General features: G+C 39.3%; 3 protein-coding genes across 3 annotated transcripts; all 3 read left to right on the forward strand.

Moving 5' to 3' along the window:
• Positions 1-420: 420 nt before the first annotated feature.
• LOC116201668 lies at positions 421-2780 on the forward strand. The gene is made up of 7 exons (XM_031532970.1): positions 421-732; positions 826-1110; positions 1187-1245; positions 1354-1390; positions 1487-1558; positions 1639-1963; positions 2113-2780. The coding sequence occupies exons 2-7, from the start codon at positions 860-862 to the stop codon at positions 2503-2505; spliced, it is 1137 nt and encodes a 378-aa protein (XP_031388830.1). The 5' UTR covers positions 421-732; positions 826-859; the 3' UTR covers positions 2506-2780.
• A 513-nt stretch (positions 2781-3293) lies between these two features.
• On the forward strand, positions 3294-4928 carry LOC116200402 (putative UPF0481 protein At3g02645). The gene has a single exon (XM_031531248.1). It carries the CDS (start codon positions 3294-3296, stop codon positions 4926-4928), a length of 1635 nt encoding a protein of 544 aa, XP_031387108.1.
• Positions 4929-15242: 10314 nt separating this feature from the next.
• On the forward strand, positions 15243-16397 carry LOC116198859. Its single transcript, XM_031529112.1, has one exon. It carries the CDS (start codon positions 15523-15525, stop codon positions 16129-16131), a length of 609 nt encoding a protein of 202 aa, XP_031384972.1. The 5' UTR covers positions 15243-15522; the 3' UTR covers positions 16132-16397.
• The last annotated feature ends 1106 nt before the right edge of the window (positions 16398-17503 follow it).

Raw genomic sequence — 17503 nt, forward strand, 5'->3', positions numbered from 1 at the left:
TCTCTTGTTACGTTACTTGGGCCCTTTCACCATCTTCTCTCCCTCGTAGTTTCCGGTGCTAAAACATCGGTCTCTCTGAACATTTCTCCCTCTCTGTTTTGCTCTCTCAGGAATTATTGGTGACCTGCTTGGAGGAACGGCGAGGCTCCTCATTGAAGGAGAAAGCATCGACCTTCCCGGGAACTCGTCGATGATATTGGCAGAAAATAGAACAGATAGAAGGGACCCTCTTGATGGGTTTAGGCATTACACTGGCGGTTGGAACATCAGCAATAAACACTACATTTATGTAAGTAGTCTTTAACTATCTTCGATCTACCTTAATGTTAATTTAGTTAACGTGGCTTTCTTCGCAAATTACGGCTCCCATTAGCTTTTCCCCTCTTTTTTACCAGGAAAATATGACTGGTTGGCTCTATAATGACCTGTTTGGTGTGATGGTGACTGATAATAGGTGGAATGATTTTCATCCAAGTTGCAATTACCTCTCCTCTTATTAGTCAACGGAATACGTCCTTGGCTCTGATATTGCTCGCTTTCGTCTCCACAGTCTGTTGGATTCACTGCTGTACCGTTGTTACTCGTCGCTGCAATTTGGTTTCTTGGGTTCGGCCTTTGCTTGTGCTTTATATGCATCTGCCACTTCTGCTTGCGCCGACAGCACTACAGCTACTCAAGACTCACCTACGGCCTCTCCCTTGGATTTCTAATACTCTTCACCATAGCCGTGCTGTGAGTCCATTCCTCCATTCCTTCTTTCTCATGTTCAGAGATTCGGAACTCAACATATTGTGTCGGCTATGGTCAATTTTTATGGGTTCGCAGAACAGGAAGCATTGTCCTGCACACAGGACAGGGAATGTTCCATGGAAGCACCGAAAGTACTATGAAATATGTCGTGAAACAAGCCGATGATACGGCCAGGAAGCTGAGGAACGTGAGCGACGACCTCAATGCTGCAAAGGGGATCGAAATGGACCAAATGTTTTTGCCATCTCAGGTTCAGAACAACATTGACAGTGTCACGAAGAAGGTCAATGCTTCTGCTAGCACACTTCAGAGCGAAACCGAACATAATTCACATAAGATACGACATGCCCTCAATGTGCTGTGAGTATCCTATGGCTATTTCTTTATGGTATGCACAGATATTCTCTTAACTCATAAATATTATCATTTGCTGCAGAAGGATAGTTCTCATCACAATTGCAGCTGTCATGCTCCTCTTAGCTTTTCTGGGATCCCGTAAGCCTAGCTATTGACCTCTCTCGATCGGGTTAAACTGATTCTGCGTGTTCACTAACTTAAACCGGAACTTTTCCTTACCAATTTTGTTCCCATTACTAATTGCAGTTCTATCGATTTTGGGGTATCAGTCACTAGTGCCAATGTGAGTAATGCGCCACATTTATATCGTATCTCAACTTACAGGCCAAGGTGCGTAAAATCACCCTTCCTAATGTTATCTGAATGTGGCTCTTAATAGATTGGTGATTGTGGGGTGGATCCTGGTCGCTCTTACATTTATCTCGAGCGGTGCATTTCTGGTGCTTCACAAGTAAGTGAGCCTTAATCCTTATCATATATTCTCGAGGATACTGATCCAAATCTAACCTGCATGTAATACCGATGTTCCAGCTTGATGGGGGATACCTGTGTCGCAATGGATGAGTGGGTTCAAAACCCTACTGCTCATTCTGCACTGGATGATATTCTCCCCTGCGTGGACAACGCAACAGCTCAGGAAACCTTGTACTGGAGCAAAGATGTTAGTTCCGACCTGGTCGGTTTAATCAATAAGTATATTGGTAATGTGTCCAATTCGGACCCTCAACCGAGCATTAGCCCTTCCTATTACAACCAGTCAGGCCCACTGGTCCCACTACTCTGCAGCCAATATCATCTCAATAGATCTGATCAGGAGTGCACCGGTAGCGAGGTTAACTTCGACAATGCATCAGAGGTAAGCTCAGAATTGATGAGCTGCTAGCTTCTGAAAGACCATTCCCAATTGATCGATAAACTCGAAGCCTGTTATAAAGATATTCCCTTTAAAAATCTGCAATCAAACTTTTTTTTTTCGTTAATCATTATGATTCACAATCGATGCAGGAATGGAGGAAATATATCTGTCAAGTTTCGGAGGATGGAATTTGCACCTCGGTGGGCCGGTTGAGGCCAGAAAGTTACAACCAAATGATGGCTGCAGTGAATATAAGCAACAGCCTATACAACTACGGCGCATTCCTGGTTGGCTTACAAGATTGCTCACTTGTTCGAGAGACCTTCCGCAAAATCACCCGAGATCACTGCCCTCGCCTGAGGCTCCACAGCAAATGGATCTATGTCGGCATGGTCATGGTTTCCTCTGCAGTCATGCTCTTGCTCATCTCCTGGGTCGTATATGCGAGGGATAAGCGGCACAGGATGTACATGATGCAGATGGCTCGGTTCGTAGCTTTTTCGAATCAAGACCATTCTTCAAAAATAGTATCTAGCCAGTAGTTGAGATTCCTACCATTGATCAGATCTATTTACCTTCTTTAATTATTTCCGTTTTTGCAAGTGATAAGAAACTCTTCATCCGTACAAATTTATGCTAGCGATTAAGCAAAATGCTGTCACGGAAAATTTACTCTAGTTGTTGCAAAAGGGAAGGATCCTGATTAACCACAGATACTCGAAACATTTGTCGACTCTGAACATATGGATCGAAAGTGTGACTGCTTAACAAATGGTGTAAAGATCAATCTGGAATATGGTGTGAACAAGGATTTTATGTAATGACCATTTGACTCGAACTGAAACTCATTGTTTCTCCTTTGAATGTATTCTAGGATGTCTACTAGAACCAATTAATTTAAGGATTGGCATAAATGTTCATGATGACATGCATGGTTGTCGCAACCGGTTTGCGATGACAAACAGAAGGTTGTACTTCGCTAGCCTTCCTTTCTGTAGAAAATATTGCAAAATTGATGCATTTGTTTAGCACATTAATCCAATTAGGGTGACTATAATTGTCAAACAGTCAGTAATTGAGGTTGGTGCTGGTGTGGGGAGAAATGGAAGAGCTGTTGCTGTTGTGAATATATATATATGCGCGCACACACACACACACATATATATATTAAGCACAAGAAACGCATTTTCATCATCCTTCATATAGTAATTAATTTATTAATCATCCATCAAAAGGTAGCTGCTCAAGCTCCATGGAGTTACCAACTCCTCCATGTAACCCCTCTCATGATCACATCAATAACCTGAAGGAGCTCAAATATTCCACATGTATGGCTTCTCATCTCCAATCAAGACGGAGCTTCGATGAACTCCGGTGGGTCATTCAGATCCGCCAGACCCTCAGTGAGGAGGTCGAGGATGAGACCGACCTTCCTGTCTCGATCTTCAATGTCCCGCAGGCCCTCAAGTCAAGCAACCCCGAGCTCTACACCCCGCAGCAGGTGGCAATTGGGCCGTACCACCACTGGCGCCCGGAGCTATACGAGATGGAAAGGTACAAACTTGCAGCAGCCAAGAGGGTCCAGAAGAACCATCAGCTTGGAGATTTCAAGTTCCAGAACCTTGTGGAGCAGCTCATAAAGCTTGAGGGCCTGGTCCGAGCCTGCTACCACAGGTACCTCGACTTCAATGGGGAAACTCTGGGATGGATGATGGCTATCGACGCTTCCTTCCTACTCGAATACCTCCAAGTCTATGCAATGAAGGAACGCAAGGCATTGGTGAGGGCGTCATCGAGAATGTCGCACTTGGTTGATTATTCCAGGAGGAAATCTGCTCACAGTGCCATCCTAAAGGACATCGCCATGCTGGAGAATCAAATTCCAATGTTTATCCTCCGGAAGGTGTTGGATTTTCAGCTGTGCTCAGTGGAGGAATCGGAGAACATGTCAGTGTCGATGCTGATGGGGTTGTCCAAGGAGCTGAGTCCATTCAAGATGATGGAGGAACTTCCTAAAGTTAAGGTCTCTGACAGTGCGCACTTGCTCGACTTTTTGTACCGCATAATTGTGCCCAGAGAAGACCTACAATCTGAGATCATTGAGGATGATCATGAAGAGGCCGAATCCAGAAACCGCGGAGATGAGAAATCTTTCTTGTGCAAAAAGTTGGTAGACTATGTGAAGCAACTTTTGGAAGATACCAGAAACCTGCTCTCGAAGCTGAACCGAGGACCGATTCGAGTAATCCTGAAACTTCCATGGACAATCATATCCAACCTTCCAGGGATTTCAATCCTGAAACAGCCGATCGACTACTTGTTCTTCAATGAGAGCAAAAAAGATGAGAAAACCGAAAGTGACAACCCGAATAGGCCCCCATCAGTGGAGGAAATCACAATCCCATCCGTGTCAGAGCTCTCCCAATCTGGAGTCCGTTTTGTTCCGACCAACAGCAACCTCTTGAGCATCAGTTTCGACCCAAAGTCAGATACATTCTACCTTCCTGTTATTACCTTGGACATAAACTCAGAGGTGATCATGAGAAATATTGTGGCGTACGAAGCGGCAAATGCATCCGGGCCATTGGTATTCACCCGATACACGGAGCTAATGAATGGGATCATAGACACAGAAGAGGATGCCAAGTACCTCAGGGAGAAAGGGATCATCCTGAACCATTTGAAAAGTGATCAGGAGGTGGCCGATCTGTGGAATGGAATGAGCAAGTCTATACAGCTGACCAAAGTGCCCTTCCTCGACAGGACAATCGAGGAAGTGAACAAGTATTACCATGGCCGATGGAAGGTCAAGATCGGGAAAGTCCTCAAAAACTACGTGTTCGGGTCGTGGCAGTTCCTTATTTTCTTGGCTGCGATCATGATCTTCGCCCTACTTACACTACTGGCATTCTGCTCTCTCTACAGCTACGCTCGAATATTTCGCATCAACAATACCATTTCGTGATTCGACAAAAGATCTAGATATCTTATTCCAATGGCCGACTTCTACGTCCTCTTTCATGTTGCAAGTAGGAGCCAACCTGATCCTCATATTCCTTTTTCTATTATGCTTCGTCAATGGTGGAAATCTTTTGTACAAGGCGTCGGATCACCAAAATCGACCTATATTGGATGAAAATACATTTTTTTTTTTATAAATATAAGAAAGAATCATGAATTGAGTGGATTGGATAAAAATATTAAATCCAATCAAAAAGCATTAAAAACTTATTTGATTTACAAATATAATTTTAAAATCACAACTTTAACTTAATTTTATCCATAACAAAATAAAATAACTCACATAAAGTTAAAGAGCGGATCTCATTTATACCATTTTTTTTCCAACAAAACAAAATAATTCGTACAAAATCAAAGTATGAATCTCATTTATACCACTTTTTTTTAAATTAAAATTTAATTTTAAAATCATACTTTGAAATCAAATGCACTATAATAGTCGACACCAATATTTTTAAAATTACCAGTTTTGACACCTCTAAATTACCAAGGCATCCCCTCTCACGGAATGTACGGTTTCAGAACATCTCACATGGCCGTGTCGGACTGGCGATTGCATATGGTAGGATAGGGCCCTAAGAAGGAATTTTCCAAAATTGGACCTTGCCGTGTACCTCCCACGTGGCACGCGATGATTACAGCAACCCCCAATAAAGAAGGGGCGGCACGCAACAGAAAAAAATTGAAAATTTCGGGCCCCGCAGTTTGGAATTTGCTGATTCAAATCAATCATCCTCTTCTTCTTTCTTTTACCCAAAAAATCAATCATCTTTTTTTTTGGGCAAATCCAAATAAATTACTTTTTTCTTTTTTTGCCACAAATCCAAATCAATTACTTAGCAAAGAGAGAATTTATATAGAGGCCGGTGATGCAAATACGAAAAATGCTGCTATAAAATCCGCGAATTTATATAGAGTCCTACTTCTTTTCCACAAATTATGTGGTTTTGGCCCTTTTGGGCCATGTCAAGGCTTTTGTTCATATTAATTAATTTCCAACAAAATTCTTCAGTCTTAATCTTAAACCTAAAATAAGAATTTCAGATCCCACCCAAGTACAATTTCCATTGTGATGTATCGAATTGCATTATGCAATTCAGGAGAAATATGTTAAACAGTAGAATTTCTAAAACGCCACTACCTAAATTTTCATTTCTATTTGGTTTAATAAGGAATCGGAATCCAATTCTATTTGCTTATCTTTGATTCATTGTCTACGGAATTGGAATCAAATTTCAATATATAATATAATTATGAAAAATGACTCAGTAAATCATAAATTCTACAGTTTTTCTAAGTTTTATTGGAAATTAATTTTTTGTAAGAAATGCTCAAAGTATTGATTCGTTATACATTTTACTATGGCGTTAATTTTTTCGTCAATTTTGACTGGTGTGCTAACGTGGCATTTAATGGTGTCACATTGCACAACAGATTGGTTGAGTGGCACCCACATAAACGTTTTTTTAAAATAAATCTGAAAATTTAAAAAATGCAAAAAAAAAAAAGATAAGGGGTGGGGGGCCGATCGATGGGGCTTGCCGTCAGCGACCTCGATTGGGGGTTGGTGGTCAACAGCAAGGCCCACCGGATTAGAATTAGGGGAATCCCCAAACTCTGATCGTAATTGGGGATTCCCTAAATTCCGATTGATGGGGCCACCCCCCACCCCCCCCCCCCCAAATCGAGGTCGCCGGTCTCCACTATGGTGACCGATGACCCTGACTGGGGGTTCGGTGGTCGGCGACAAGCCCTACCAATCGGTCCCCTCCCTTTTTCTTTGCAATTTTTTTAAAATTGTCAGATTTACTTTTTTGAAAAAAAGCTTATGTGGGTTATACTCAACCAACCTGTGTGCACCACATGGCACCAATAAGTGCCACGCTAGCACACCAGTTAAAATTAACGGAAAAACTAACACCATGGTAAAACATATAAAGGATCGATAGTTTGGTATTTCTTACAGAAAAAAAATTAGTTTGCGATAAAATATAGAAAAAAGTGTAAAGTTTGTGATTTTTATTGAGTCATTATAATTATTTATAATAGTTCAAATGAACAAATATAGTCGGCCATCACCTCCACAGAAAAGGTCGTCGGCGAGCACAAAGGACGCCGACAACCTCCTCTGTGACACTAGTGGTCGGCATTGCACCCCCCCCCTGAAGCGCTCTCTCATCGATTCCGGCCACCATGCCTAGCATCTTCTGTACTTAGCAGGGACCTTCACTGCCCCCCACCTTCCTCTCTAATTTGAAATTATATATATTTTTTTCAATTTCATATATTTTTATTTTTGGACATAACAAAAAGAAAATCAAAGAATTGGTTCAAAATTTAAAAAATAAAATACTGGGCAATTAAGTTAAATAACATTCCAAATAACTCCAAAATTTTATACTTAACCTACCGGACGAGATCAACTTAATTATATACACACTTATTTCCTTAATCATTTAAAATTTCAACACTTAATTTTCAATCTTTAAAATTAAATTGCAACAAAAACACATTTAAGTGTGGATCGTTGGGCTTGGGAGGAGCTCTCCATGGGTTTGCAAGGTGCTTATATTTATTTTAGCTCTCCATGGGTTAGCAAGGTGCTAACATTTAATTTCTTTTCTTCAGTTCGATAACTGTAGGAGGTTTTCCAATTAAAACATGGTTAATTTCACCATACAACACGATATTTTGAAATTTTTTACCACATATCACATACCGTCATAATTTCATCAAATCGCACGATATTTGAAATTTTTTCACAGCATAGTATGAAACGCAATAATTTCATCGTATGACACAAAATTTCAAAAAAAAAAATCATAGCATAGCATGATATTATTTTTCCTTCAATGACCTAACGAAGATTTGACATGGTCGTGTATGGCTTGGCAAACAAGGGTGGGCCAACAATGTCGACTATATCAGATCTCCATTAGGTCATTGACGGAAAATTAAATGCCATGAAAATTTTTTGAAATTTTGTGTCACGTGATCAAATTATTGCGTTTCTCGCTATGCCGTGAAAAAATTTCAACATATCATGCATTTTGGTGAAATTATGACGATATGTGCTATGTGATAAAAATTTTCAAAATATGGTATAGCACAGTGAAATTAATCCATTAAAACATTACTGTAACATTCACTTTCTAATATTGTCCATTAAACAAAATTAATTATGAGATATTAGGTTGAAAGTGCATTTTCCATTATTTTCTTTCTTTCTTTTCCTATTTTTTCATTCAATGTTTTTAATGATTTTAAAATGACGCACAAAAAAATTACGTCATATCTTGAGTACAGTGGGTACATGATCTTGCATATGAGTATTCAAAAAGATTTAGCTTTTTTTAAAATTTATTTTCGGTGGTTTTTTTGTTTTTTTGTTTTTATGTGTATTGGAAACTTAATGAGTCTCGACTAATCCAATTCGAGCCGAATTAGCACACAAAGTGATAAAATTCTCTCAATTAAAGATGTTTTTATTCACAAAATTTGAATTTGAGATCTTATTTAAAGAAAATGAAAAAATTAATAATTTGATCCCTGAAATATACACCTCATGGCAACTTTGTCCCGGAAATAAATTATGTGTACAATTTGGTCCGGACGTTGCAAACGTTAGGACAAATTGGTCATTCCGTTTGAAAACATGAGAGGTCCCTAACGGAACCTTCTGTATAATGCGTTAATTCTCACTGTTCATCGTCCTTGAAGTTTCTAACATTCCTCCCGCCCGAATTGCCCCTAAATCCTTCTTCCCCCAAAATTCGATCAAACCCTAATTAAGCTACAAATCTTCAAATTCTGGACAACGCTCAAATTCGATCAAGCTTCCTTCTACAATTGAGAGTGTCGCCCGTGAGGATCCGAGCAAGATCATCGACGACCTAATCTCGAAAAGGAGTGTTGCCAGCGTAAGGACCTCCTCTGATTTCGAACCCCATTTTCACCTGTAATTGCGATATCAGTTTGCCAGTCTCGTTCATTTCGTGTTTGGATTGTTGGAGCTCATTTCAGGTCAGTTTGAGCTCGAGAACCTGCGCAAGGAGTTTAACAACATCAACAAGCAAGTGGCTCAGCTCAGAATTGTGAGCTCTTGGACGCAATTTCTCATTGTCGGTTGTTTATCAATCTTCATTGAAAATGAAGAGGAAAAAAATTGAGATTTTTACTGTTTTGTGCTTATTATGAATCTGATCTAAGATCCTATATGAATTGGTCGATATATGATATACTTCTATATTTGGTTACTGGTTTGTTATTGATGTATGGAGTTTGATTATTTGTTGAATTGAAATTTGTTGATTACTCTTGTTTGCTGTATGGTGACGATGCAACGGAGATGATAGCGAGCACCAATGAGAACAAGAGGTTGGCTGTCGAAAAAGAAGTTGAAGTCTGTGATGCTTGGACGCAATTGAAATCAAACCGTAATTGAGCTACAAATCATCAAATTCAAACCAACGCCTCAAATTCGATCAAGCCTCGTTAAATATTTTTAGGGAGGAGAAGGGGAATAACCCCGAGAGGATTCAGCTATTGATTTGCGTTGCACATGGCTTCCAAGTCAGTAGTGATTGTTGTTTCTGCTGTCTTTGGTTGTTTATTTGGGGTAATTGTTGTTCATCACCATGCATAGCAAGTACTCAACAATATGCTGCATTATACGATAATATGCTCGACAATATGCTGCTCGATCAAAATGAGACTGCACCTACGGTTGTTTATGTTACATTATACGGTTGGAGATACATCTTGCAGAGTTAATTACATGTCTGGTTCTCTGTTGATTGTCTGTGTTTTCCACTTCTATGGAACCTTGTATGAGTCTCATTTGCCTCTCTCTCTTGATATATCTATTTATGCTTTGTGTTTGGCATGAGGTGATGGATTTTTGAAATGGTTTTATGAAGGAATGATGATGAGGTTGGTGAGGAAGATAATCTTGAAGGATATGATGTAGATGGGCAGGAGGATCATTTTGAATATGAAGGTACTGAATATGTTGATTCAGAGGTTTACTATGATTCAAAATATATATTTAATGAGGATGCTGAAGGTCATTTGGATGAAGAAGAATAGCATATTGGTGATGGATCAGATCCCGAAAATTGAGAGCAGATAGTTGTTAGATTATCACCAACAACAGTGGATGTGGTCATCTCCAGTGATGAAGATGAATGCTATATTTCAATGGAGTTAGCGGACAAGTGTATATCTGATGAGGACAAGGGTGAAGATGAGTTGAGAAAATACCCTGAGTTTGATGAGAATGCCACGTTTGGAGAGGTTCAATTAGAGTTACACATATTATTCACAAACTTAACAATGTTCAAGAAAGCTGTGATAGATTATAATATAGCAATAGGAAGGGTGTTCAAGTTTGTGAAGAATGACAACGAAAGGGTTAGGGCAAAGTGTAGACCAGAATGGTGCAAATGGGAGATCTTCTATTCTTGGAGTAATGAGGTGAAACTTTCAAAGTAAAGAAGCTCGTGGAGTCACATACTTGTGCTAGGGGGTTCAAAAACAAGCAAGCTAATAAGAAGTGGATGGCTGCTCAGTTTGTTGATGAATTAAGATCATACCCAACAATGTTAGCACATGATGTTTTTGAGTGGCTTAAAAGGTATAGAGGTATTCATGTAGATGACAATCAGATATACAGAGCAATGAGGTTGGCCAGAAAAATTGTAGAGGGATCTGAGAAGTTGCAATATAAAAAATTGTGGGACTATTGTGAGAAACTTAGGAGGAATCATAACTCTACATTTGGTTTGAAAGTGCATATACCTATTGTAGAGCTGCCACCAACATTTGATAGGCTATACATTTGATTTAATGCAAATGTTCAGGGGTTTAAAGTAGGGTGCAAACCCCTCATTGGGCTCGATAGGTATTTTCTAAAGGGGTACTATGGAGGACAGTTACTATTTGTTGTTGCTCAAGATGACAATCAACATTTTTATGTGATTACTGTAACTGTTGTTGAGCAAGAAAGTAGGGATACATGGAGTTAGTTTTTGACAAATTTGCTTAGGGATATTGGACAATACAGTGACATCCACAAATTTGCTTAGGGATATTGGACAATACAGCGATAATGGTTGGAACTTTATATCAGATCAACAGAAGATACCTATCAATTAACTATATTTTTTTAATATTGACTAAAACTATAATATTATTTAACAATAAAGATTCTTGCAGGGTTTGAAATTGGCTTTAGAGGAATTATGTCCTGGTGCTCCACATAGGAATTGTGTATTGCACATATGGATGAACTTCTATAGCAAATTTAAGAACATGGACTTAACCAAACAACTCTAGAAATGTGCAAGAAGTACCACAATGATGGAGTTTGAACATAATATGATGATAATAAAGAGAATGAATGAGGATGCAAGGGCATGGCTGAAGAGATTCAAGCCGACGCTTGGAGCAAAGATGGATTTAGTAATTATCCTAAGAATGATAATTTACTAAATAATACTTGTGAGCAGTTTAACTCGAAAGTTGTGAAGTTCAGTGGTAAGCCAATCATTACGATGCTTGAAAAGATTAGATGTTATTTGATGGGGAAGATAAATAAACACAGATTGAGGGCAAATAGCTTTGTGGGTTCAATTTGTCCAATAGCACATAATAGGCTAGACAAGTATAGAAAAGATAGTTCATATTGGACCCATGAATGGGTTAGTGATGCAGATGGTTACAAATTTCAAATATGGAAAAGGCCCCAATGTAAGGTGGTAGATTTAGGTGCTAGAACTTGCAGTTGTAAAATGTGACAGTTAACTGAGATACCATGTGTACATGTTATTGCTTGCATGGCTTACAATAATTTGGAACCCGAGAAGTATGTTCGCTCATAGTATTCTGCTGAGTGATGGAGAACCACTTATGTCTCGTACATTGAACCAATTAACGGTGAAAGTGATTGGCACAGCACTGAACTGCCACCAATTGAACCACCTGCATTTAAAAGACCGTTTGGAAGGCCTAAGCAAAGAAGAAGACAATTTAAGGGTGAGGCAATCAACTCTGACAACTCCTCCAACGTAACAAGAAAGTTTGGTGAGACTCACTTCTCTAAGTGTGGAGAGGTTGGGCACAACATTAGGAAATGTACGAATGAAGCCACTTACGATGCTCCAAACAAGAAGGGAAACGGAAGAACAACCAGAGGTCCTAATACATCTGATACACAAGTATAATAATTGTTTATTATGTTAACTATGATAAATTCAATTGACTTTGTTTTATAAATGTTCTTTTGCTCTTTTGGTAGGTTGAAACCCCCATAGGCCCCTCAGGCCCCATTGTAGGATCTCAAGACTCAATCATCCTCGGGCCTAGCATACCTGTTTCATTGGGATCCATTCGATCAACTTCACATTCTTCTGCTCAGGTTGATTGAATTCACATTGAGTATTAAAATTATTTTTACTAAGGGAAGACAACATATAAATCTTGTTTTTATAGATTCAACGAATGCCTTTTAGCTCAGGAATGGAGATACCAGCAAACCAAGGTCCTAATTGGAGGCCTCCAACGCCATTTAATCCATCTCCAAGTCCAAGCACATTTCCATTCAGGTTCCCTACAACAGTGATGGGTAGAGGCAATTGGAGTACTCATGGTTATAGACCCCCTTCTATAAGGCCAAGAGTACTTGCACTAGCTTCAACAGCTTCAGCGTCAACTTCCCATTCAAGCTCATCACAAGGATCAAATACAATCAGCCGAAGATCTTGAGGAGTTAGTGGACATAGGCAATTTGTATATATTTTAATTGTAGTTTCACCTAATTAGATGTCAACAAGACCTGCAATAGTTATGTATTCAGTTAAAAAAATGCATTTTGTTTTTTGGCAATACAGAACAGTGGTTATGGTTATGTATTTTGTCGAAAAAATGTAATTTGTTCTTTGGCAAAATAGGCAACAAGAACAGAATGGCCACGCACAATAGATAACAATAACAAAAGGCCACACAAAGCCAAACATTGAATTATATTAGCAATAACAGTCATCTCAATACAAATTAGAAGCACACAAGCCTACAGTATCCCATTCACACGAGGAAACACGTTACCATATCTTAAGACAAACACAAACTAAGATTAAAACAATGACTAAAATCAATATACTATATGCAATCTTCAGCATTTTGTTCTCCTGCTCATACATTTGAATTTTCTTCTTTATCTTTTTCATGAGCTTGTTATCTTCTCCATTTAAACCTTGTTTCTTGAGGGATGTAAAAGAAGCTCCAATCCGGGGTCTTGCAGTCTGCTACAGTTCAAGTTGCTCCTTATTATCAACCCATTCAAAGTATCCACATGTAAGATCACTTCTCTTCCATAAAGGATAACCAAGGAAATGCCTACCGTAACTTTGTTTCCTCGTAGATGTTTGCAACACGAGCTTCCTTCCACACCCACAGAGATTCACTGATTCCTCAACTTGTGAAGAAGCTGTGGACTTTTGGACATATTGCTTTGTCCCACTCCATTGACTTCCTTCATTTCCCATATCTGTTGTGCTGAAATCTGAAACTCGGTTGAAGCTTTTGGATGTGTCTGTCTATTTGTTCTCGCTACAGATGGTTGAAGCTACAAAAGAACATGTATCAACCAATTCAGAGAGTGTCATTCAGAGAGGATCTTAAATCATAATCATAACCATTGTCGTGCTCCGAAACAAACCAGTAACCAAATATAAAAGTATATCAACAAATTTCAGTTCAAACAAGAGTAATCAACAAATTTCAGTTCAACAAATAATCAAACTCCATACATCAAATAACAAAAACAAACCAGTAACCAAATATAGAAGTATATCATATATCGACCAATTCAGATATGCTCGTAAGTGAGCTAAATAACAATGAGCACAAAACAGTAAAAATCCTTTTTTTCTCTTAATTTTCAATGAATATCGATAAACAAACCGACAACGATCTCTTTTCTCATGAAGAAAGGAGTTTGCAATGCTATGTAGCCTCTTTTTTTCCAAGAAATCAAGGCCAAAGTTAATCAAAGCTTGATTAAGGCGTATACCATCACCTTTCAAGTAGAAACCTCTACCTCCGGCCACATCAGATCGTATTCATTAGAAATATATTGATCAAGAACTTTCGAGGCATTTCCGGATAACATTCAGAAAAAGAAAAAATATAATGTTTAAACAGTATATGGAGCAAACTTTCTGGACAACAGTTCTAATTCTAATACCTTTTTTCATGTCTGCAATGTCAAGAAGCTCAACAAGCTCAAAGTGGTTCTTCAATTTAGCCTCCACTCTCTTCTCGCCCCATGTCCTGATAACCGCATTATTTGCCTCAAATTACATTACCCATAAATGAGTTATGCAGTGGGCGAGTAACGAGTGATATACCAATGAAAGAAAACAAACACCTCATCATCACTACTAGGAACGAAATCATGGATTAAGTTCCCAATTGTTTTGAGCCTTGATTTCAATTGCGTCCAAGAGCTCACGATTCTAAGCTGAGCCACTTGCTTGTTGATGTTGTTGAACTCCTCGTGCAGGTTCTCGAGCTCAATCTAACCTGAAATGAGCTCCAACGATCCAAACACGAAATGAACGAGATTGGCAAACTGATATCGCAATTACAGTTGAAAATGGGGTTCGAAATCAGAGGAGTTCCTTACGTTGGCACCACTCCTTTTCGAGGGCGGTGATCTCGTCGATGATCTCAACTCTGGTGAAGCGTATGGGTTCTCGCTCGGATCCTCACGGGTGACACTCTCAATTGCAGAAGGAAGCTTGATCGAATTTGAGGCGTTGTCCAGAATTTGAAGATTTGTAGCTTAATTATAGTTTGATCGAATTTTGGGGGAAGAAGGAATTGGGGGCAATTTGGGCGGGAGGAATGTTAGAAACTTCAGGGACGATGAACAGTGAGAATTAACGCCTTCTACAAAAGGTTCCATCAGGGATCTCTCATGTTTTGAAACAGAAGGATCAATTCATCCTAACATTTGCAACGTCCGGACCAAATTGTACACATAATTTATTTACGGGACGAAGTTGTCTTGATATGTATATTTCAGGGACCAAATTATCAATTTTGTCTAAAGAAAATAGTCAAGCCAAATAGTCCACTGTGTCAAAAAAAAATTTTATATCTGATGTATAGTCTTTTATTCTCAAGCTTGGGATTTTTGGTGCTACTGAGGCGGTCCTGGGAGAACAGGACACCTGTCGACGCGTGTCGGAAAGCCGGTCATTGTGCCAACTACAATGTGGCCTTTGCGGGTCCCACCCTCAATCAACTTCTTCATCTCTTCCGGTACCATCGTATCGGATCGTATTACGGCTCGCACGCGGGCTTCCAGTTTAAACCTCGTAAAATTACGAAAAAGCCCCTCCTCTCTAACTTCCCATATAATTACCCCACTGGACTCGGTCCCCCTTCGCCGGAAAAACCGTTTTTCAAGCACAAGAAAGAACCGAAAACGTGTTCTTTGAAGCACTCCCTCCCTCTCCACCGACACTACCATCATGGCGACGGTATTGAGAACCGAATCTACTCACCATCCCAGTCTGAGCACGAGTCGCGGGTTGGCGGCTGTCTGCGCTTCATCGACCAGTGGCTTCTCCTCCGCGCTTTCATCCTCCGTCTCCTGTGGTTTCGCGACCGATGCGTCGACTCCATCGTGTGCTGGAATGCGGGATAGATTCTGCGATCAGACCCCGTCGTCGGTCCACTTCTCAGTTGAACGTCCAGTCTCCTCTGTCCGTGCAGTTACTTCGAGTAGCCGGAGTGACGGCGGCGACAACGCCAGGCCCGAGATGGCGAATCAGAAGAGGACGTGCCTCTGCTCCCCCACTACGCACCCCGGCTCCTTCAGGTGCTCGATGCACAAAAACCAGAGCGGCCGCCGTGGAGGAAGCCGGCAATCTGCACCGTACGGGTCCAGCAGGGTCTTGAATATCAGGAGATTGGCGATGAATAGTTCGATCGTCAGAACCTGCGGCGTCGAAGGCGATCTTATGAAGAGAGCATTTTCGGCTCTGATGAGGCCCTCCTTGCATCAGCCCCGGCGCCGGACTGGTTTCGAGCCAGGGCTAAGCCGCCTCTCTATCATGTCCAGAGCTGATGACATCTGATAACTTCTGGCAAAGCAGTCGGATTTTTTTTTTTTTAATTAGGGCTACGGAAGAGTCTGTACGTTTGTTTTTGTGGTACAGCCTTGTCATATACTACTGTTAGTCTAAATTACGGTTGGAATATTTTTCTTTATATTCCTTTGTAATTTACGAGTTCTTCAACGAGACTCGTGAACATGCATAAGTCGATATTTAGATTTAGATTGGAATTAATCTCAATTATTAAGTTATTATGAATTTCACTGGAAAAGCAAACATTTTTTTCTCGAGAATGGAATACACTTTAAAAGTTCTTTTTTCAAAGGTCATAAGCGTTGTATTAGGCCGTTGGAAATTTTCATGATATTGTGAGGAGTGAGGACATTACTCGCCCAATGATATTGTGAGGAGTGACGTTACTTGTGCAATTCTTGGAGATCAAATATTAAAGATTATTTTAAAGTAATTCTTGGAGATCAAATATTAAAGATTATTTTTTCATATCAAACATTAAAAGTTATTTTTTCTTTCAACACAAACATTGAGATAATTTCCATAATTTAGATTAAATATTAAAGGTTATTTTTTCAGATTAAACATTAAAAGTTATTTTTTCTTTCAACACAAACATTGAGATAATTTCCATAATTTTGAGGTTGGGTATGATTTGGTCTTTGATTTTTTGGAGTATATGTTTGATACTTAATTGCTATATTTTTTTCGGTTACTTAATCGCTATGTATTATATGTGAGAATTTCATCTAAATTGCGTCAAGAGTAGGAAACCTCTTTGTGTTTGTATAAAAGGTCGTCATACGACAGCGATTGATTTATCGCAATGTCTGCATCCATAATTCTAATTTAGAAAAGGGAAACAGTTGAAGAAGGTACATATGGAACAAATTATGTAATACGTCTTCGGGCTTCCGAGAAAAAAAAAAAGAGTTATGTGGATGCGCGTAGTTCAAATTACAATGAGGATATGGTAGATTTGAGATATAAATTCACAGTTTTCAAATGATATGATTCCATGTAATAAATATGAGGATACGATGGGATAGAATATTGTTTCATATATCAAATACCAATAGATTCGGGAGAGGGGGGTGGTGCTGGAAAGACAAACTAATAGGATCTAAAAATTTTTATCTTAAAGAAAAAGTTCGACACTTTCACCCAAAAAGAAAAATCTGAAACGGAAAAGCGAAGGTTAATGTAGTTTGTAAGCATATTAAGGTTGAGCGTCTATTGCTTTTAATAAGCAATTAGTTGTTTTGCTCTTACGTTATGCGAATCTTTACAGTTAAATTTTTAATTAAATTCTTCTTAAGTAAAGTATTGAGTTCGAGTTTTGTAAATGAAAAATTAATGTTGAAAGACCTTTACCCTATAG

Source organism: Punica granatum, chromosome 3 (assembly GCF_007655135.1).
Source record: "Punica granatum isolate Tunisia-2019 chromosome 3, ASM765513v2, whole genome shotgun sequence".
Taxonomy (NCBI): Eukaryota; Viridiplantae; Streptophyta; class Magnoliopsida; order Myrtales; family Lythraceae; genus Punica; species Punica granatum.